This window comes from Sardina pilchardus, chromosome 14 (genome assembly GCF_963854185.1).
Source record: "Sardina pilchardus chromosome 14, fSarPil1.1, whole genome shotgun sequence".
NCBI lineage: Eukaryota > Metazoa > Chordata > Actinopteri > Clupeiformes > Clupeidae > Sardina > Sardina pilchardus.
Genome location: NC_085007.1, coordinates 9,250,704 through 9,268,213, shown reverse-complemented (window position 1 = coordinate 9,268,213; position 17,510 = coordinate 9,250,704). Strand labels below are relative to the sequence as shown.

Sequence of the window (17,510 nt, the reverse complement as noted above, 5' to 3'; positions counted from 1 at the left end):
AGGCAACACTGCAATCCAAACTACCGACAGTGAAACAGATCTACATAATTTCCCCTTTCTCGCTCTCTCTCTTTCTCTCTGTCTGTCTCAAAGCTCCTTTAGCGATTCTTTTTGAAACCAGTCCTATGTTTCCCAAAAGCATCACTAGGCCGCGATACCGCCATTAAATGCATTAAAAGGGAGACTTACAATTCTGACCAGTCTCTCTCTCTCTCTCTCTCTCTCTCTGTCTCCTAGTTACAGCAGTTGTGCATGAACACTTTTGGAAAGCGTGTCTCTGTTGGATTGTGAGTGATGCATGCTTTCAGAGAGCTGTCTGATGAGGAGGGTCTCTCTCTCTCTCTCTCTCTCTCTCTCTCTCAGGAGACTATAACTGGGTGCCATAGTCCATGTCCCAGCCCCTGTGAGGATGAAGAAGAGGGTGAGGATGATGCGGATGATGAAGGTGAGGCAGATGAGGAGGGTCAGAGTCCTCGTAGTCCGAGTCCACCTGAATCCTGACCTGAGGCAAGGGGCAGAAGGCCTGCTGGTGGACGGCAGGGGGGCTCTGGACCGGGGAGGGGGGGCAGGAGATCTTCAGGTGCAGGGTGAGGCTGGGGAACAGCAGCAGCAAGCCAACGTTACAACTCATGCAATCTCTCTTTCTTTCGCTCAGTCTCACTCTCCCTCTCTCTCACTGTCTGTCTATTTCTGTCTCTCCCCTTCATGAATAGCTCCTTTCTCTCTCTTTCTCTCTGTCTTTCCCTGTCTCCTTCTCTTTCTTCCTCTTACTCACTCTGCGCTCACACTCTCTCAGGAGACACCTACCCACAATCACTCACTGCCACCCGTTCTCTTGTGCTCTCGCAGGCATTACCCCACAGACACAAGAGAACACAAACTCTCTTGTGAGTGTGTGAAGCACACACACGCACACACACACACACACACACGCACGCACGCACGCACGCACGCACGCACGCGCACACACACACACACACACACACACACACACACACACACACGTACACACATTGCAAGAGTGCAGTAGCCAGAAGGGAGAACCAAACAGCAGTCAGAGGGAAGAAAGAGAAGAGCATGGTTTCATTAGACAGAGAGAAAGAGTGCAGGTGGGAACTCAATTCCACGTCACCACTGAACACTGGGAAGAAATCCATACTGTTCATAACTAAAACCAAAGGTACTCCCTAATGGAAACATACACGTCACAAATATTATCCACCATTTGAAAAGAATAGATTGCTACAGTAAGCTTTTAAAATATATTTTCTCTGCACCAGGGGGTGATTAGCCCTAGTTAACACTTTTCAACCAGTCGTTTCTATTCAATGCGCAAATACAAACTGACCAGGGACTCACTCTGTCTAGGTGTTAGTTGAATTGCCGCAGTCACAGCCATCCTAAAACGTTTTTGCTGTTGTTACCTGAAGTTATGACATCACAGTGGTGACCTTAAAGCTATGGCCTTACTGTTGTGACGTTTGGTCACCCCCACACTCCCTGAGAAGCAATGCAGGATAGACATGACTGAGAACCAGCCAGTCCCATACACAGAGAGCAGGCGGACCTGGGCCTGGGCCGGGCCAGACCAGGCCGGTGATCTGGGACAGCTCTGGCCGATCCAGGCCCACTGCGGGCCGAGCCTGGTCCCAGGTCACCCGCTGCCTGAAGGAAGACATGGGGGAGTACAGTGGGGGAGATGCAGGTAGCAGGGGCAGAGGGAGCAACAAGGGGCAGCAGGGACCCAGGGACTCAGCAGTGAAAGCAGTCAGACACCAGGGAAGGACAGGACGCACACTAAAATGTTGAGAGTTATTCATGAAAGAAAAAAAAAGACTGTCGTGAAGTATGTTATAAAGTATGGTAAATGGATTGGACATATTAAAAAAAAAAGAAACAACCAAATATTTTGAAAACAAATAATCCTTTCAAGCAATATCCGGTAAAAAACTTAAACCAATATAATCAGTTTCACTCTTTTCAGCATATCAGTATGACTCAATGTCTGTCTCATCTAAATAAACTGTTTTTTAGAGTCATAATGACATCACTCATTCTGACGCACAAATGACTTCTGCTAACAGTCTTTGACTATCCATGATGCCAAGTGCAATGAGATTTGGCGTTCCCATGACAACCACCTCAGACACACTTCTTTGCCGAGTAGAGGGTGGACATTAAATGACACACACCTCATTTGAAAGTGTTTCAGAGACTTCTATGGCTGTTTTGAAATTCTAGCGGAGCACCACTGAAAGGTCGGCTCACTCTGTCAGCAAATATGGGCATTTCTCAGAAACACGCAAAGAAAGAGAACAAAAGAGGACTCGGTTTCCCAGCGCTCTCAGATTTCCAATGTTCTGAACCAGCGATGCAGTTGGCATCAGTGATGTCAAATCTCTAGACATTGCTCTTTTGCTTTTGATACACATCTTAATTCACTGAGATGCCAACAGCAAATGTACAAGGTACAAGGTACATTTGAAAGAGGTGACTTGAACCATGAAGGCACGGCCAATTCAAGTCAAGAAAGCTTCAAATAACACTCTCCAAAACCTCAGTTAGAAGTTTGATCTTTAATAGTGTTACTTCTGCTTAGGTATTACTACTTTGGTTCACAATTTCAAACAAACAATGAACTATTTCAAATATTTGTATATACAAAAAACAAACAAACAAACAAACAAACAATACCAACAAACAGATGAATACATACTTATAGATTTGAAAAGAAGACCCCGAGGGCTCTGCATTGCTTTCAGGGGGCAGGAAGACAGAACACCGAGGAACAGAAAGGTGGTGTTCCACTGCTGGAGTTTTCAGATATCACTGTTACACCTTCATCAACACCCCTCTCATTCACCTCAAATGCCCATAGTCCACTATTTGTTTCTATTTCAAACAAATCTTTTAGTTTATGACTGACCTCCATGACAGTTTTAGCATTTTGAACATTATTTACATTAAAATGCCAGATATAAGGACAAATGAAATATTTTTTTTTTAAATGTCCTACTTGAGGACTGTACAAAGATTACTGTACTAATTACTGCAGGTTTGATTAAAGTTATACACATCACAATACAAACACACCTTCTGTCTTTGTACTGTGTTTGTAAAGTTGAATACCATATCAGATATTTTACCACAATCTAGACATCCTCTAAATATCTATATGTTTCTATGTAAGATCCCTACCTAGTGTAACTGTGAAATTTGCTCTTGAGACTAGTACTTGATCACTTAAGCATAATACAGTGCAAATACAAAACAGCATGATGATGACATTAAAGTGAAAAGTATATCTGCACTGCTGGAATAACAACAGCAACTCCAATCTGTTTGTGTAGCCAGAGCGACACAAACAACGTCACACCGAGTGCCGTGACAACGTGGAGGTAGTCTGCACTCAGAAGAACGCTGTGGCAACCCAAGCAGCACTGCTGAGGTATAGTAAATATTGTACAGGTTGTTCTAACACAAATTAATTTGGGCGCTCCTCAAAGACGTGAGTTTGGTGTAAGGCCTATGGTTATGGACTGTATGTGTGTGAGTGTCAGCAAGAATGAAGCGCGTCAAGAGCACGTGTGTGTGTATGTGCATTCTCAACTTGTGCTTGTGTGCACTTTTAGATGTTCCACAATACCAGTGTATTGGTATATGGCACGTGTAACTGTACATGAGTCTGTGTTTGGATCTGTTTGCACGTCTGTGCAAGTTTGCTGATTGTGTACGTGTATATGTTTGGATGTGTGTGGTTCTAATGTGTGTTTTTATGTGTCTGTGAGTGTGTGTGTGTGTGTGTATGTGTGTGTGCACGCTAATGTCTGTATGATGTCGAGCTGGCTGTATTCTCCTCAATCTGTTGGATTTTTTGGGAGTGTGTGCACATGTCATGTGTGCATTTGTGTGCACTAATGTCAATGGCTGGTTTTGAGCTGGCTGCACGATCCCCAGTCTGTTGGGTTGCTGGTTGTGTGTGTGTGTGTGTGTGTGTGTGTGTGTGTGTGTGTGTGTCAGAAGCGTCTGTGTCTGGTGTGGAGCTGGTTATGTGGTCCTCAGTCTGTTCATTTTTTTGTAGGTGCACATGTATATTTGGATGTGTGTGTGTGTGTGTGTGTGTGTGTGTGTGTGTGTGTGTGTGTGTGTGTTAGTGTCTGTGGCTGGTGTCGAGCTCGCTGTACGCTCCCCAGTCTGTTGGGTTGTTGGTTGGGTTCATGAGGTCGCTGTAGGGCACGTGCAGTTTGAGTACACAGTACCTGCGGTCCAGTTCGGCGTCATCGGGGGAACAAGCCTGATGCTTCTACACACACAAACACATACACACACACACACACACACACACACACACACACACACACACACACACACACACACACACACACACACACACACACACACAGACACACACAGACACACACAGACACACACACACACACACACACAAAGAATCATGCACACCCATTGGATAGTGCACAAGAACAGAAAAACAAAGAGAGAAAAGTGAAAGAAAAAGGGAGAGAAAGAAAAAACAGAAAAAACAGAGAGAAACACAAAGAAAGTCAGTCAGTTGATTGTCGTGTCTGAACTCAATTATATTCTGCATTCTCTATTCTGAGCTCTCGGAAGCACAACTAAACATACAGCAAGTGACACAATGATTCGCTTGACTGTCTGAATCAATTTATTTTTGAAGAGCTCCAAATAATCAACACATTTGTGTATTCAAAATCAAAACTCATTCACAAGTATATCTTTGTACACCATTGTTTTCCAAAAAACATTTGAGAGTCAAATCTTGTTGATGTTCCTTGGTAATCTGAAACAACTGTGATATACAGTATAATTTCCTATGAAGGAGGAGGTAGCAGGTACTTCATCGTCTTACTGTATGTTCAGTATTTATACAGTGGACTTAGATGGGTGTGGTTTGGGTTGATGTGGGTGTGGTTTTGGGTTGGGGGAGGGGTTTGTACTGTGCTTGTTTACTCACAGTTAGAGCTGGGAGGGTCAGAGGGAGGAGAGGCTGGGCTAGAGGCGGGGTCAACGGGTGGATCCATAGTTTCCATGGGAATCTTCACAGAGGGAGGGGTTTCTTTTGGACACTTTGCCTTGGGGTGGGTGGGGGGGGTGGGGGCGGGGGGGTCAAAAGGAAGGGTACTCATAATCAACCACTCAGCATGCATTACAGACCAGAGGGGAGAATATACATGAACAACCAAATCAAACACATGAATGCATGCATCAACATATGGACACACACACACACACACACACACACACACACACACACACACACACACACACACACACACACACACAAACTGTACATATATTTCCATGCACCTACAAAACACACACACACACACACACACACACACACACACACACACACACACACACACACACACACACACACACACACACACACACACACACACACACACAGTCCCAGATCACCACACACAATGGAGGAAAGGACAGCATGAAGAGAGCTCAATAGGTTCAGGTTACTGTAATTCTAACTTGAGTAAATCCAAGCACATGGCAGTGAGCGAGCCAAACAGACACGAGTCAAGGGAGGACAGAGGAATTCTGGGAAACAGGAAGTGAGGGGTACACATGCACATACAGACAGATAGAATGGTTATACAGTGCCTTATCAGCAACACTGTGGGGTAGAAGGAGAGAGATATTGATAATAAAGATTAATGACTGCTACACACAAACACAAACATACACATACCTACTAAACAAACACCAACAACAGAGCATTTGCAGGTTCAATAGTGCTACACCTCTTTACAACACACAGTGGGTGTGGGTGGATGCTAAACCGCTAAGGGGCTAGTGCTTTGGGGAGTGCTACGTTGATTTACAACACAGAGTGGGTGTGGGTGTAAGTTAACCTGTTAAAGGGGCTAGCTAGGCTAGCTATTCTCGATAAAGTGCTAGTGTGTTAGCTGTAGCCCTTGAAGGGGGTCATCCATATGTTCCCCGGGTCCTGTGTTCCCCGTTTTGGGATACATTTGGGAAAAGTAGGGTCCCATACAAAGTGGAGAATATAGAACCCGGGGAACATAGGACCCGGGGAACATAGAATCCGGGGAACATAGGTACGCTCCCCCCTGAGGTGATGACCGGTCTGGGCTGGTGGGCTGGACTCACCTCCTCGTCGCTGTCGTGTTGCGCAGCTTTGCCCTTCTTCTTGTCCTTCTTCTTCTTCTTCTCCTCCGCTTTCTTCTTGTCCTTCTCGGGCAGGATGTCGTCCAGCCAGGCCAAGTCGTGCTGGGAGAACATGTAGTCCAGAAGCTTCCGCACCACCATCAGCCCCAGGATCTGATGGAAACACAAACATTTACAGGCCCTGTCACCACCATGTAGTATAAGATGAACATGACACAAATCCTTTTCTTTTTAAAAATGTTTCTTTGATGGTTTACACTTTGGGTCGGTTACTCACATTAGTGATTTTCTGGACATTTGCTCACAGGAGTTTCCAACATAATCAAAATTTTTCATGCATACTGTAGGCCTACGTGTTTTATAATACCGGCCACATCTCTGATTCAATTTATTCTTCTCTCCTTAAGTCTTGTGAGACTCTTGTGAGAATGTTGAGAAACTCAAGAAATACACACAATATCAATAAATAATACTCATAAAGAACAACCTGACAGGCCTCTCTCTCTGTCTCAGTCTCACAGGGAGAACACTGAATCAATGACACACTAAATGATACAACAGCAGAAGGTGGCGAACCATAATGATCACCACTCCCATATAATGGTTCCCAGAAAAACAACACTGGTACATGACTTGCAGTATAACAGCCAATAACAGACTCAGAGTCACCAGACAGGGTTTCCTGGGAATATACAGCAATATCCTTGAAAAAGACGGAGACCATGTTCCATGACCTCCTTGACCTCCTCCTAAAGCTCCTTTCTGGCCCACACAGCCAGATCAGCCACCATGACTGCACATACAGTGGGCTCATTTCCAGACAGAGGCACGGTCCACCCTGACACGGATCCATACCACCTATCACCTCTGGTCATATCTTATCTCGATAGATAAATATAACACAGATGACATACACACAGGTAGACACACCTAGACTGTCTGACATGTTTACAGATACATGGACAGACAGAGACAGTCTTTCTTTTTCTGTCAGACAGATAGATAGACAGACAGTTAGACAAACAGACAGACAGACAGATAGACAGGCAGACAACCAAGCAGACAGACAGACAGACAGATAGACAGGCAGACAACCAAACAGACAGACAGATAGACAGGCAGACAACCAGGCAGACAGGCAGACAGACAGACAGACAGGCAGACAAACAGACAGACAGATAGACAAACAGAGAGTCAGACAGACAGCTATGCTGCTCACCATGACTGGGAAGATGATGGCGAGCATGGTGGACTTGAGGATCCAGAGCACGGCCAGGCAGGTGACCTGCACCAGGGTGAAGAGATGGACCCGGCGGAGGGGCACGTGGCGCAGGAAGGTGAAGTCTGGCTGGTGCTTGGCTGGCATGAGGTACAACTTAATCCTCTCCCAGAACTGAGCGCCAACAAAACACAGCAGGATTAATGTGCACACACGTATTGCAAACACACACAGCAGTACATTTCACGATGGCTCATGCAGGCAGCCTCATTCATTCATTCCTTCATTCATTCATTCATTTCTTCACTCACACACACACACACACACACACACACACACACACACACACACACACACACACACGCAGACGCAGACGCAAACGCAAACGCACACGCACACGCACACGCACACGCACACGCACACGCACACGCACACACACAAACACAAACACAAACACAAGCACAAACAGAAACACACAAACACACGCACACAAACAAACACACACAAACCGTGTCTCTGGTTGAATGATATGTACCTGAATGCCATTGAGAGATGCCACCCCCATATACAGGAAAACTCCATAGAGAACTGGCATGGGAATATACTGATAGACAAGCACAAACAAAAGGACACACACAATATCACACAGCTGCTATATCATTACATGGCAGATTATTCTAGCTCCTATTTATTCTTAAACATAATTATCCCACAGCTAGGTTATTTCAAAGTGAAATTTATTGAATGGTATTTTATGTAAGAGCAGCATCTATTTCAGTTGTGGCCGCACCTGAAGTATGGGAGCAAGGAAGATGGAGACTCCGGTCAATACAAACACCAGTATCCCTGTCACCCTCTGTTCCCTGCGAACAAACAAAAAACAACACCATGAGTTACCTCCGCAACACAAACACCAGTGTTCCCGTCACCCTCTGTTCCCTGTGTACAAACAAAAACAACAACAACAGTGCAGCTGTATTTATTCATGAACTTATTTTATTTAATGTATCTATCTGTTCCCTTGGCATTTCACAGCACTATACAGTAACTACTGCTCTCCTAGCCATTCTACAGCACCCGTCTATTCCATTGATGGTACCATTTACAAAAACTATTTTCCCCAAACCATTCTAGAGTATGCTTTCTCTATTCCGCTGGTGGTTTTGTACATTTCCACTGATTAACTCAGCTGTCTTACCGAACTCCCAGAAACTGTGGTTGCTCGCCAGGTGCACTCGACTCGCTCTCCATCTTCAGGGAGTCGATGTGGGCGATGGAGATAACGGTGGCTGCCACGTACCATGGCAACCCCAGGAAGGAGCAGACGGCCATCAGGATGCCCACCCAGAACAAGTCCAGGTGGTACCCACAGCCCTTCTGTCTCAGAGAGGAGTGTGTGTGTGTGTGTGTGTGTGTGTGTGTGTGTGTGTGTGTGTGTGTGTGTATGGGAGGGGGGGCAGAGAAGGGGACAGGTGGTTAGATGGGACACAGAGAGACAGACAGACAAGGACAAACCCAGATCACCTCCAGGTGGTTCTTATGGAGGGTGAAGGGAGAGAGACAGAGAGACAGATGGTCAGATGAGTAAGAAACAGACAGATAGACAGACAGAAAAAAGACAAATCACAGAAAAGGTCTCAGTGATAACAGCAGACCTCCAGTCACAGAGAGGTGTGAAAAATGATGAGAAAGACAACAGACACAGCCATTCACTGACACAGAAAGTTTAAAGTCTAAAAAGACAAAACACGAACAAAAACAAAACAAAACCTTCAGTCTCTCAAAGAGAAAAAGAACAGAAAGTACAACGGACAACAAAGACCAAAAGGACAAGCAGCAGTAACACAGACAAATGCAGACACAGAGAACAGAATATCGGACTGCAAACAGAAGATACAGAAGTTGACCGATAGGCGTACATCCCGAGTTCAGAAAATAAAAGTCCTGCCAAGTATTTGATCCAACCATTTACCAAACCAGCTCATCCTAATTAGCAGCCAGGTAGATCAGACAATTAGTGATATCACCTGTGTTACGTGCACAGGTAGAAATAATATAAGGCAGGACTTTTACTTTCTGGACCCGGGATGTCCACCTCTGAAGGTGACCACCTGTTATTGTTCTTTACCTTAAGTTTGTTCTCTTTGCGGTTGACGATGACAGCGCTGATCTGCTGGTCCATGAAGATGAGGATGGTGACCAAAAGCGCCGGGAGAGCACTGGCCACGTATACCCACCACTGGTTCTTCCCAAAGGGCATGATGATCCACCCGCGGTCTGGCCTCGTGGGCTACAGGTGCAGCAAGGGTGGGGTGGGTGAGAGGGGCAACTATCCTTACTCAATTTGCCCCGTAGACTTGTTTTATTTCCACTTTATAAAATGACACTAGCTACTAGCTCAATAGTTGCACCTATACAGTGTGTACAGTGCATTCTACCGCTTTCTAAATTGGATAATCTCCCTGAATGACAAGACATACAGTATTCTGCATAAAACATGTAATGTTTACTCAGAACTAATACAGTACTAATACAATGCCAATGAATGGAAGAGAGAAACTATTCTAAAAGCTCAAATCAACGCGAGCAGAATCAAAATCAACAGTCACGCATGTCAAACAAACATGCATGTGCTGCTGTCACGTACCTTGAACTCTGTGGGAACGATTAGCTTAGGTGTACCTAGGCCCATGAGCATGTCAAGACCCACGAACGTCATGATTGACATGAAGATGGAAAAATCACTGATGAGCTTACGAAGCTACGCACACAACAGACACAGGTGAAATGTGTGGAGAGGTCATGGAGAAACGCAGAGAAAAAGAAGAGGACAAAAGACAAGAAAAAGAAAAAAAGAAAAGAAAGGAAAAGATGTTAGTGTGCATGATCAAGATTTATCACTGAACCTGTTCCCACTACCTGATTTGTGCTATTCATGCAAGGCAGCAGAATCCATTATAGATGACTTTAGCTAATTTAACTCATTTTTGCTTAAATGATATATCACTAGATAGATAGATCACTCATCAAATCATCAAAAATTAAATTAAAATTAAATTTAATTAAAATAAAAAATATATATGGATGCAGAGCTCTGATAAACAGATCCCATAGTGTTCAAAGTTCTGCAAAGCAATGATGCAAACAAGGACACAAGATGCACTTGACATTTGCACACTTGGCACAAGGTCCAAACTCTGTGTTACACCATTGAAGATTTCAGAGGGAGAACAAGGAGCAAGATGCAGATGCATGCAGTAGAACAGAAGAGGGGGAGAGAGATGAGAGGGTCTGGGTGGGGGGGGGTGGTGGGGGGGGGGGGTCACACCAGTGACCTGAAAGACACAGGAGAGGAGGAAGAAGATAGGCTGCTTGGACCACACTGCAAATTATTTTAATTTTAACTTATCAAGATAAAAAGACTTTGATTTAGAAGTGTTGGATCATTCATCTTGTTTTAAGAGTTCAACTTTACACTAGAATCTTATTTATTCAATAAATCTTGTTAAGTATAATTATCTTGCTGCACGGATAATTTCACTTGTTTTGAGTACCTTTTACCTTAGATTTAGTGTTTATATCTTGTTTCTTTTTTGCAGTGCAGCATAGGCAGGGAGGGAGGAGGTAGAGGTCATGGTCAGACCAGCATAGATGGGGAGAGACAGTAGAGGTCATGGTCAGACGAGCATAGATAGGGTGAGAGGAAGCAAAGGTCAGAGGTCAGACCAGAGTAAAAGGGGAGGAGGTAGAGGACCTTGATCTCTGTGGGGACATGCAGTTTGGGAGTCTCCAGGGACAGCAGGCAGTCCAGGCCACAGAACACCAGGATGGAGATGATGATGGAGAAATCACCAACCAGGGAGCGCACCTACAACAGCACACCCAGAGGAGAGGAGAGGAGAGGAGAGGAGAGGAGAGGAGAGGGGGAGAGGGTGGGAGAGGGGGTGAGGGTAGGAGAGGAGAGGGTAGGAGAGGAGAGGTGAGGAGAGATGGGGGGGTATGCAGCTGATCAGGGCCACATCAGGCCCCATCTAGCCCTGTGGCAACAGCAATCTCAAGGGTCCAACAAAGGGAGAAGGACAAGGATACACAGAGATGGACCATGAATGGAAACACCAACCCTTTCCCACCCCACACCTCAACCCAACCCAAACCAAGCAAAGCCGTCGGGTCTGGCTCTGCAGTTTGCCCCCCCACTGCCCCTCCCCCGTTCCCGAACCTTGGTTGGGAAGTAGCGGCTGGTCTTGAACTTCTTGAGCGAGACGGTCATGGAGTAGGTGCCGAAGAACAGGATGAAGGACATGAGGGCCAGGTCCGGCACGTACTTGCAGGCCTTGCCCACCAGGTCGCCGCCGTACTTGAGGCACTCCTTCTTACTGAGCTGGCTCCAGTCGAGACCTGTCATGTTATACTGCGGCGCCCGCGACAGTGTTGCCCACAAACAAGGAACAGGTCAGCGGCAGCAGCGGCAGCAGCAGCAGAGACACAGTGGGAAGAGAACAGGAGAGTAAAAACGGCCCGGCACAATGAACACACTACGGCACGGCCCCAGAGCCCGTGGGGCAGTCAAGGACAACACCACTTTAGAATCATCAATAATCAGAGTTAAATACATACTATAAGCTATAGAAATGTGTGTTTTTTATGGATATAAAGCGCAGGGCCTCTGATTCAGTATTCAAGATTCAATGAACCCTTTCCACAGCAGCCATTTTTTTACATAAAACATATAGCAGACCCAGGTGTTACTAACGACTTGTAATGAATTAAAGTTCTGATTCTGTACACTTAAATTGAACAGAGACTTCATTAACATTTTTGGAAACTTGCCCTTTTAATTAGTTAATTGTCAAAATTGCTGCTGTGAAAAAAGGTCTATTATTGTTACATCTTGGTAGAGAATAAAAACCGTGTGTCAGATTCATTGGCCAACAGTAACAAGTATTGAGCCCTTAACACAGCCGACTGCGTGCCGGATCTGGCCCTCATCTGGCTGAGGTCAGGGCCAGATTCGGCCCAGAGGTCAGGCTGCTCTGCAGGACCTAAACCACTCACCAACTCAGTCATGTTATCAGGGCCCAGAGGAACTGGAGAGTTTCCCATCACAGAGGCCACTGTTGAAATCACAAGACAAGAGAACGAAACGACATAAATAAACTAAATAAACAAATAAACTCATTTGTGGATATGGGAGTGGACTGAAAATATTATATACTGTAATATACTGTATGTCTTCAGATAAGATTAGATCATACTCACTCAGATCAAACAGCAGCCAGGGAGAGTGCAGCAAAAACAGACATGACAAATCAATTACAGTCGTCAGATATCTGCACAGATCTCATACACAACCAAATACAGTACATGCATAATGCCTTTATAAGACAGGTAGCTACTGTTTTCCATTTAATCAATATCAATTCTGTTTGCTTTCACCACTTTCCTCATACTTGCAGAATTTAAGTTTGATAATCATTTTTGGTACCCAACTGCTTTACTATTTTCACATACAAAGCACAAGAGGCAGGCTTATAATAATACAGTGCATACATTCATTTCATCTACACACAACTTATTTACTTGTTTACTGTATTCCTTCTTTACTCATGATTTCTGAATGCTGAACATTCCTAATCCCAACTGATCTATGGCAACTTCTCCCTCCCTCCCTCCAAACGAAAGGTATTTTGTCCCTAGTGGAAACCCGTACTCACTCTGATCCGGCGCCAAGCACTCGCACTTGTATTGGGTGACGTAGTCGGGCTTGAAGCCGCGGTTGATGGGGTAGTACTTGAAGGATCCCGCCATCTTCTTGATGGCGTCGGAGATGAAGATGAAGGAGATGAGGCTGGAGAAGCCCTCCTCGGTGAAGCGCGTCATGTACTTGATGATGAAGCTGGCGTCCGTCGCCACCAGGATCAGACACTGAAAGCACGAGTGCAGACCGATCCAAAGGCGCAGCTCCATGTAGTCGATGCCGTTTGACCTGAGAGGACGGGGAGGAGAGGGGGAGACAGGAGGGGATGGGGAGGAGAGGGTGAGACAGGAGAGGATGGGGAGGAGAGGGTGAGACAGGAGAGGATGGGGAGGAGAGGGTGAGACAGGAGGGGATGGGGAAGAGAGGGTGAGACAGGAGGGGATGGGGAGGAGAGTGGGAGACAGGAGAGGATGGGGAGGAGAGGGGGAGACAGGAGGGGACGGGGAGGAGAGTAGGAGACAGGAGAGAATGGGGAGGAGAGGGTGAGACAGGAGGGGATGGGGAGGAGAGGGTGAGACAGGAGGGGATGGGGAAGAGAGGGTGAGACAGGAGGGGATGGGGAGGAGAGTGGGAGACAGGAGAGGATGGGGAGGAGAGGGGGAGACAGAGGATGGGGAGGAGAGGGGGAGACAGGAGGGGATGGGGAGGAGAGTGGGAGACAGGAGGGGACGGGGAGGAGAGGGGGAGACAGGAGGGGACGGGGAGGAGAGGGGGAGACAGAGGATGGGGAGGAGAGGGGGAGACAGGAGAGGATGGGGAGGAGAGGGTGAGACAGGAGGGGATGGGGAGGAGAGGGGGAGACAGGAGGGGATGGGGAGGAGAGGGGGAGACAGGAGGGGATGGGGAGGAGAGGGGGAGACAGGAGGGGATGGGGAGGAGAGGGTGAGACAGGAGGGGATGGGGAGGAGAGGGGGAGACAGGAGAGGACGGGGAGGAGAGGGGGAGACAGGAGAGGACGGGGAAGAGAGGGAGACAAAGGAGAGGGAGACACTTGTGAGACAGAACGAGAGGAAAACTAGAATAATACTCGCTTGCGAAATACGTCTTGGCCAACTGTATGACAAGTGAACAGCACTAAATACAATTCTATCAATTCAAAGAACAGGCGCAGAAGTAAGTGCAGGCTAATCCACACACACGCAGCTTCGTGCAGCCAATGCTGTTTGACCTGAGGGGGGCAGCCATGACACAGCTGTGACACCGCCGTTAGACAGCCCTTAGACAGCCGGGAGCTGAATTGGCATACCTGTGTTTGCAGGAGTGAAAATCATACCACCAAACTAGGAAGTCCAGCCACTCACTTGCTAAGCTCATAGAGCAGTTTCTAAAAGATGAGGATAGGCCCACTCTCTTGCTAAACTCATAGAGCAGTTTATAAATGATGAGGATAGGTCCATTCACTTGCTAAACTCATATAGCAATTTCCCAAAGATAAGGATGGGTCCACTCTCTTGCTAAACTCATAGAGCAGTTTATAAAAGATGAGGGTAGGTTCACTCACTTGCTAAACTCATACAGCAGTTTCCCAAATATAAGGATGGGTCCACTCTCTTGCTAAACTCATAGGGCAGTTTCTAAAAGATGAGGATAGGTCCACTTACTTGCTAAACTCATAGAGCAGTTTTTCGAAGATGAGGATGGGTCCAGTTGAACTGAGGATGATGAGTGGTTGACCACCCAACACACAGAAGACTGTTCCCGCTAACGCCGTTCCCAAGAAACTCTCCATGACGCCCTTTTAACAAACAAGCAACATCAAAGTGAAAACCAGGAAAAACAATTCAAGTGAGACACAGAGTAATGAAAAAATATAGTTAAAAAAATGAAAGACAGAATGACCGATGAAAACTGAAAACTACATTGGAAATACATGAAAAATAAAAACAAACACATAGAGGGAGAGAGAGAGTGATAGAGAAGAAAAAAAAAGAGAAAGACAAACAACAGAGATGAAAACAAAAACAACAGAAGTGGAAAGCTGAAACTTGGAAATAAATGAAAAACAAACAAAATTAAGAGAGATAGTGAAAAAGACCGACAGTGTCAGAGGAAGAGAGAGATAGAGGGAAAGAAAGGGTGAATGAGAAATAGAGTGATAGAAGCTCTTGGAGCCAGAGGAACAGAGCGAGAAAGAGTGAAAGAGAGAAAGAGAGAAAGAGAGAAAGAGAGAAAGAGAGAGGTTCAACTGCCTTTTATTGACTCATTCCTTGACCCATGAAATCACGGAGAGAGAGAGAGAAATAGAGAGAGAGAGAGAATAACTTGTGTTGTACATATTCTCACACAGAAACACACACTCACGCACACATACACGCACACGCACACGCACACGCACACGCACACACACACACTCTGATATATCTCTCCCCATACATACACGCACCTTCACTATCCTCTGTTCAAAAATGGCATTAGTATTCCTCAGTATCAATAGTTCATACTATAGGTTGTATATGAATGTCTGTTTAGGAACATGTTTTATCTCTACATTCTGATTATTGTCTGTTGCTATGTCCATGTCTTAAACCTGTATGTCCAATGTATGTGATAATTGCTTTGGCAATACAAATGTCTAAATATTTGTCATGCCAATAAAGCACTTTTGAATTGAATTGAATTGAGAGAGTGAGAGAGAGAGAGAGAGCGAAAGAGGGGCAACACCTGGTAGTTATCCGTGGCGTCCCCCAGGAGGCCCCCGAAGGTGATGGCGTTGGTGATGCAGCCCAGGTAGATGAAGAGCACTGCCGAGATGGACTGGATGTGGAAGCCATCGCAGATGTCGCTGAAAACAAAGGGCAGCTTGCGCTTGATGTCCAGATAGAGACCTCCACAAAACCTGCAGGAGGAGGACAGTCCAGCGTGAGCATTGTTGTCCTTGTAACGCACACCGGTCAGCGGAAAAATTGAGCACAAGAGGCAGGCTTATAATACAGTGCATGCATTCATTTCGTCTGCACACAACTTATTTACTTATTTACTGTATTCCTTTACTCATGATTTCTGAATGCTGAACATTCCTAATCCCAACTGATCTGTGGCAACTTCTCCCTCCCTCCCTGTATAAAGCGTGGCCAGAGGAGAGTCCAGTACCTCCCAGTAAACGCCAGCTCCTCTCCCAGCTCGTGAGGGAGCGGCATCTCCTCGTCGTCAGAGGCAGCTCCGCCTCCTCCAGCTGTCCCGTTCATCTGTCCCAACTCATTCAGGTTCAACACCGACTTACTGGAGACAGGGAGAGAGAGAGAGAGAGAGAGGAGAGGAGAGGAGAGATAGAGAGAGGAGGACAGGAGAGATAGAGAGGAGGAGAGGAATGGAGAGAGACAAGAAGTGAGTGATAGGAAGGCAAAGTGAAAACATACTGTACGTTTAGCAGTGGGTATCCATGACTACAGACTACAAACCAAAGGTCAAAGGTCAAAGACTATTCCTCTATCTATTTGTCCATGACATCTTTCTAATGCTCAGTGATGCTGTTCAGATGCAGAGCGTCAACTCCATGTCAAAGGTCAAGCATTAACTCCAGGGTGTCCTACCGCATGTCGGCTGAGGGGACTTTCTTCGGGGGCTCGATGCGGATCTTGGGGTCCCACTCGCCCGGCGGGAGGACGATGACCTCGTCCAGAAACTCATCGATCCCTGCGATCAGGTCCTCGCGGTCTCTCGCCTTGTAGGCCACATCGCTGAAAATCTAAATAACAGGTGTGTGACAGCAATGCGGTGAGAAATAAGGCACTACACCTATACTGCAATACATAAACATTTCCAAAGCCCTATGACATCATGAAAAGAAAAGGAATGCCGGTGCAACGCAGATGTCTTCTTTTATATTTATCTAAAAGGTGCAAAACATTGACTAACGTTTCGACGTTACAAACGTCTTCATCAGAGTCCTAGTCCTATGACATCATATCCTCCCACTCCAGAACTATAATACTATACATCTCCAAAGTCCTGAGACCTCATGTACTCCCACTCCAGAACTACAGTATAATACTGCTACATGCTTTTAATGTCATGTGTCATCATACACTCCCACTCCTCACACTTACATCGTCCACCATGAGTGTAGCGATGGCGCGGCCAATCTCATTGTAGGACTTTGCCCTGCCAGTGGGCCCAAGCAACACAAACAGGAACCTGGGAAGATAGAAAGTAAAACATCACTCACAGTGTTTGTACAGTGTTTCGAGTTTTACTGCTGGTAGTTATGGTTAAGGCTATGGTTATGGTTATGGTTATTGGCAGGGGCAACAATAACAATCAACAGTTGAGGAAGTCATAGAGCCTCCATAAAAAACAATAGTGCCTTTGTGTGTTGGCTTGTCATTTCATTTGCACCAGCATGCTACT

General features: G+C 46.0%; 1 protein-coding gene across 1 annotated transcript in view; it reads right to left on the bottom strand.

The window, feature by feature from the left end:
- Positions 1-9: 9 nt before the first annotated feature.
- slc4a5b (solute carrier family 4 member 5b) overlaps positions 10-17,510 on the bottom strand; it is a 38,908-nt gene continuing 21,407 nt past the window's right edge. Inside the window, exons 11-29 of the mRNA XM_062554085.1 lie at positions 17,210-17,297; positions 16,694-16,848; positions 16,254-16,382; positions 15,825-15,999; positions 14,765-14,898; positions 13,120-13,391; positions 12,461-12,492; positions 11,625-11,816; positions 11,160-11,273; positions 10,053-10,166; positions 9,534-9,695; positions 8,604-8,782; positions 8,196-8,268; positions 7,941-8,009; positions 7,406-7,579; positions 6,165-6,339; positions 4,840-4,850; positions 4,260-4,294; positions 10-593 (exon numbers count right to left, since the gene is read on the bottom strand). Coding sequence (XP_062410069.1) covers positions 368-593; positions 4,260-4,294; positions 4,840-4,850; positions 6,165-6,339; positions 7,406-7,579; positions 7,941-8,009; positions 8,196-8,268; positions 8,604-8,782; positions 9,534-9,695; positions 10,053-10,166; positions 11,160-11,273; positions 11,625-11,816; positions 12,461-12,492; positions 13,120-13,391; positions 14,765-14,898; positions 15,825-15,999; positions 16,254-16,382; positions 16,694-16,848; positions 17,210-17,297 — 2,509 coding nt within the window. The 3' untranslated portion in view covers positions 10-367. The remainder of the gene's footprint in view (positions 594-4,259; positions 4,295-4,839; positions 4,851-6,164; positions 6,340-7,405; positions 7,580-7,940; positions 8,010-8,195; positions 8,269-8,603; positions 8,783-9,533; positions 9,696-10,052; positions 10,167-11,159; positions 11,274-11,624; positions 11,817-12,460; positions 12,493-13,119; positions 13,392-14,764; positions 14,899-15,824; positions 16,000-16,253; positions 16,383-16,693; positions 16,849-17,209; positions 17,298-17,510) is intronic.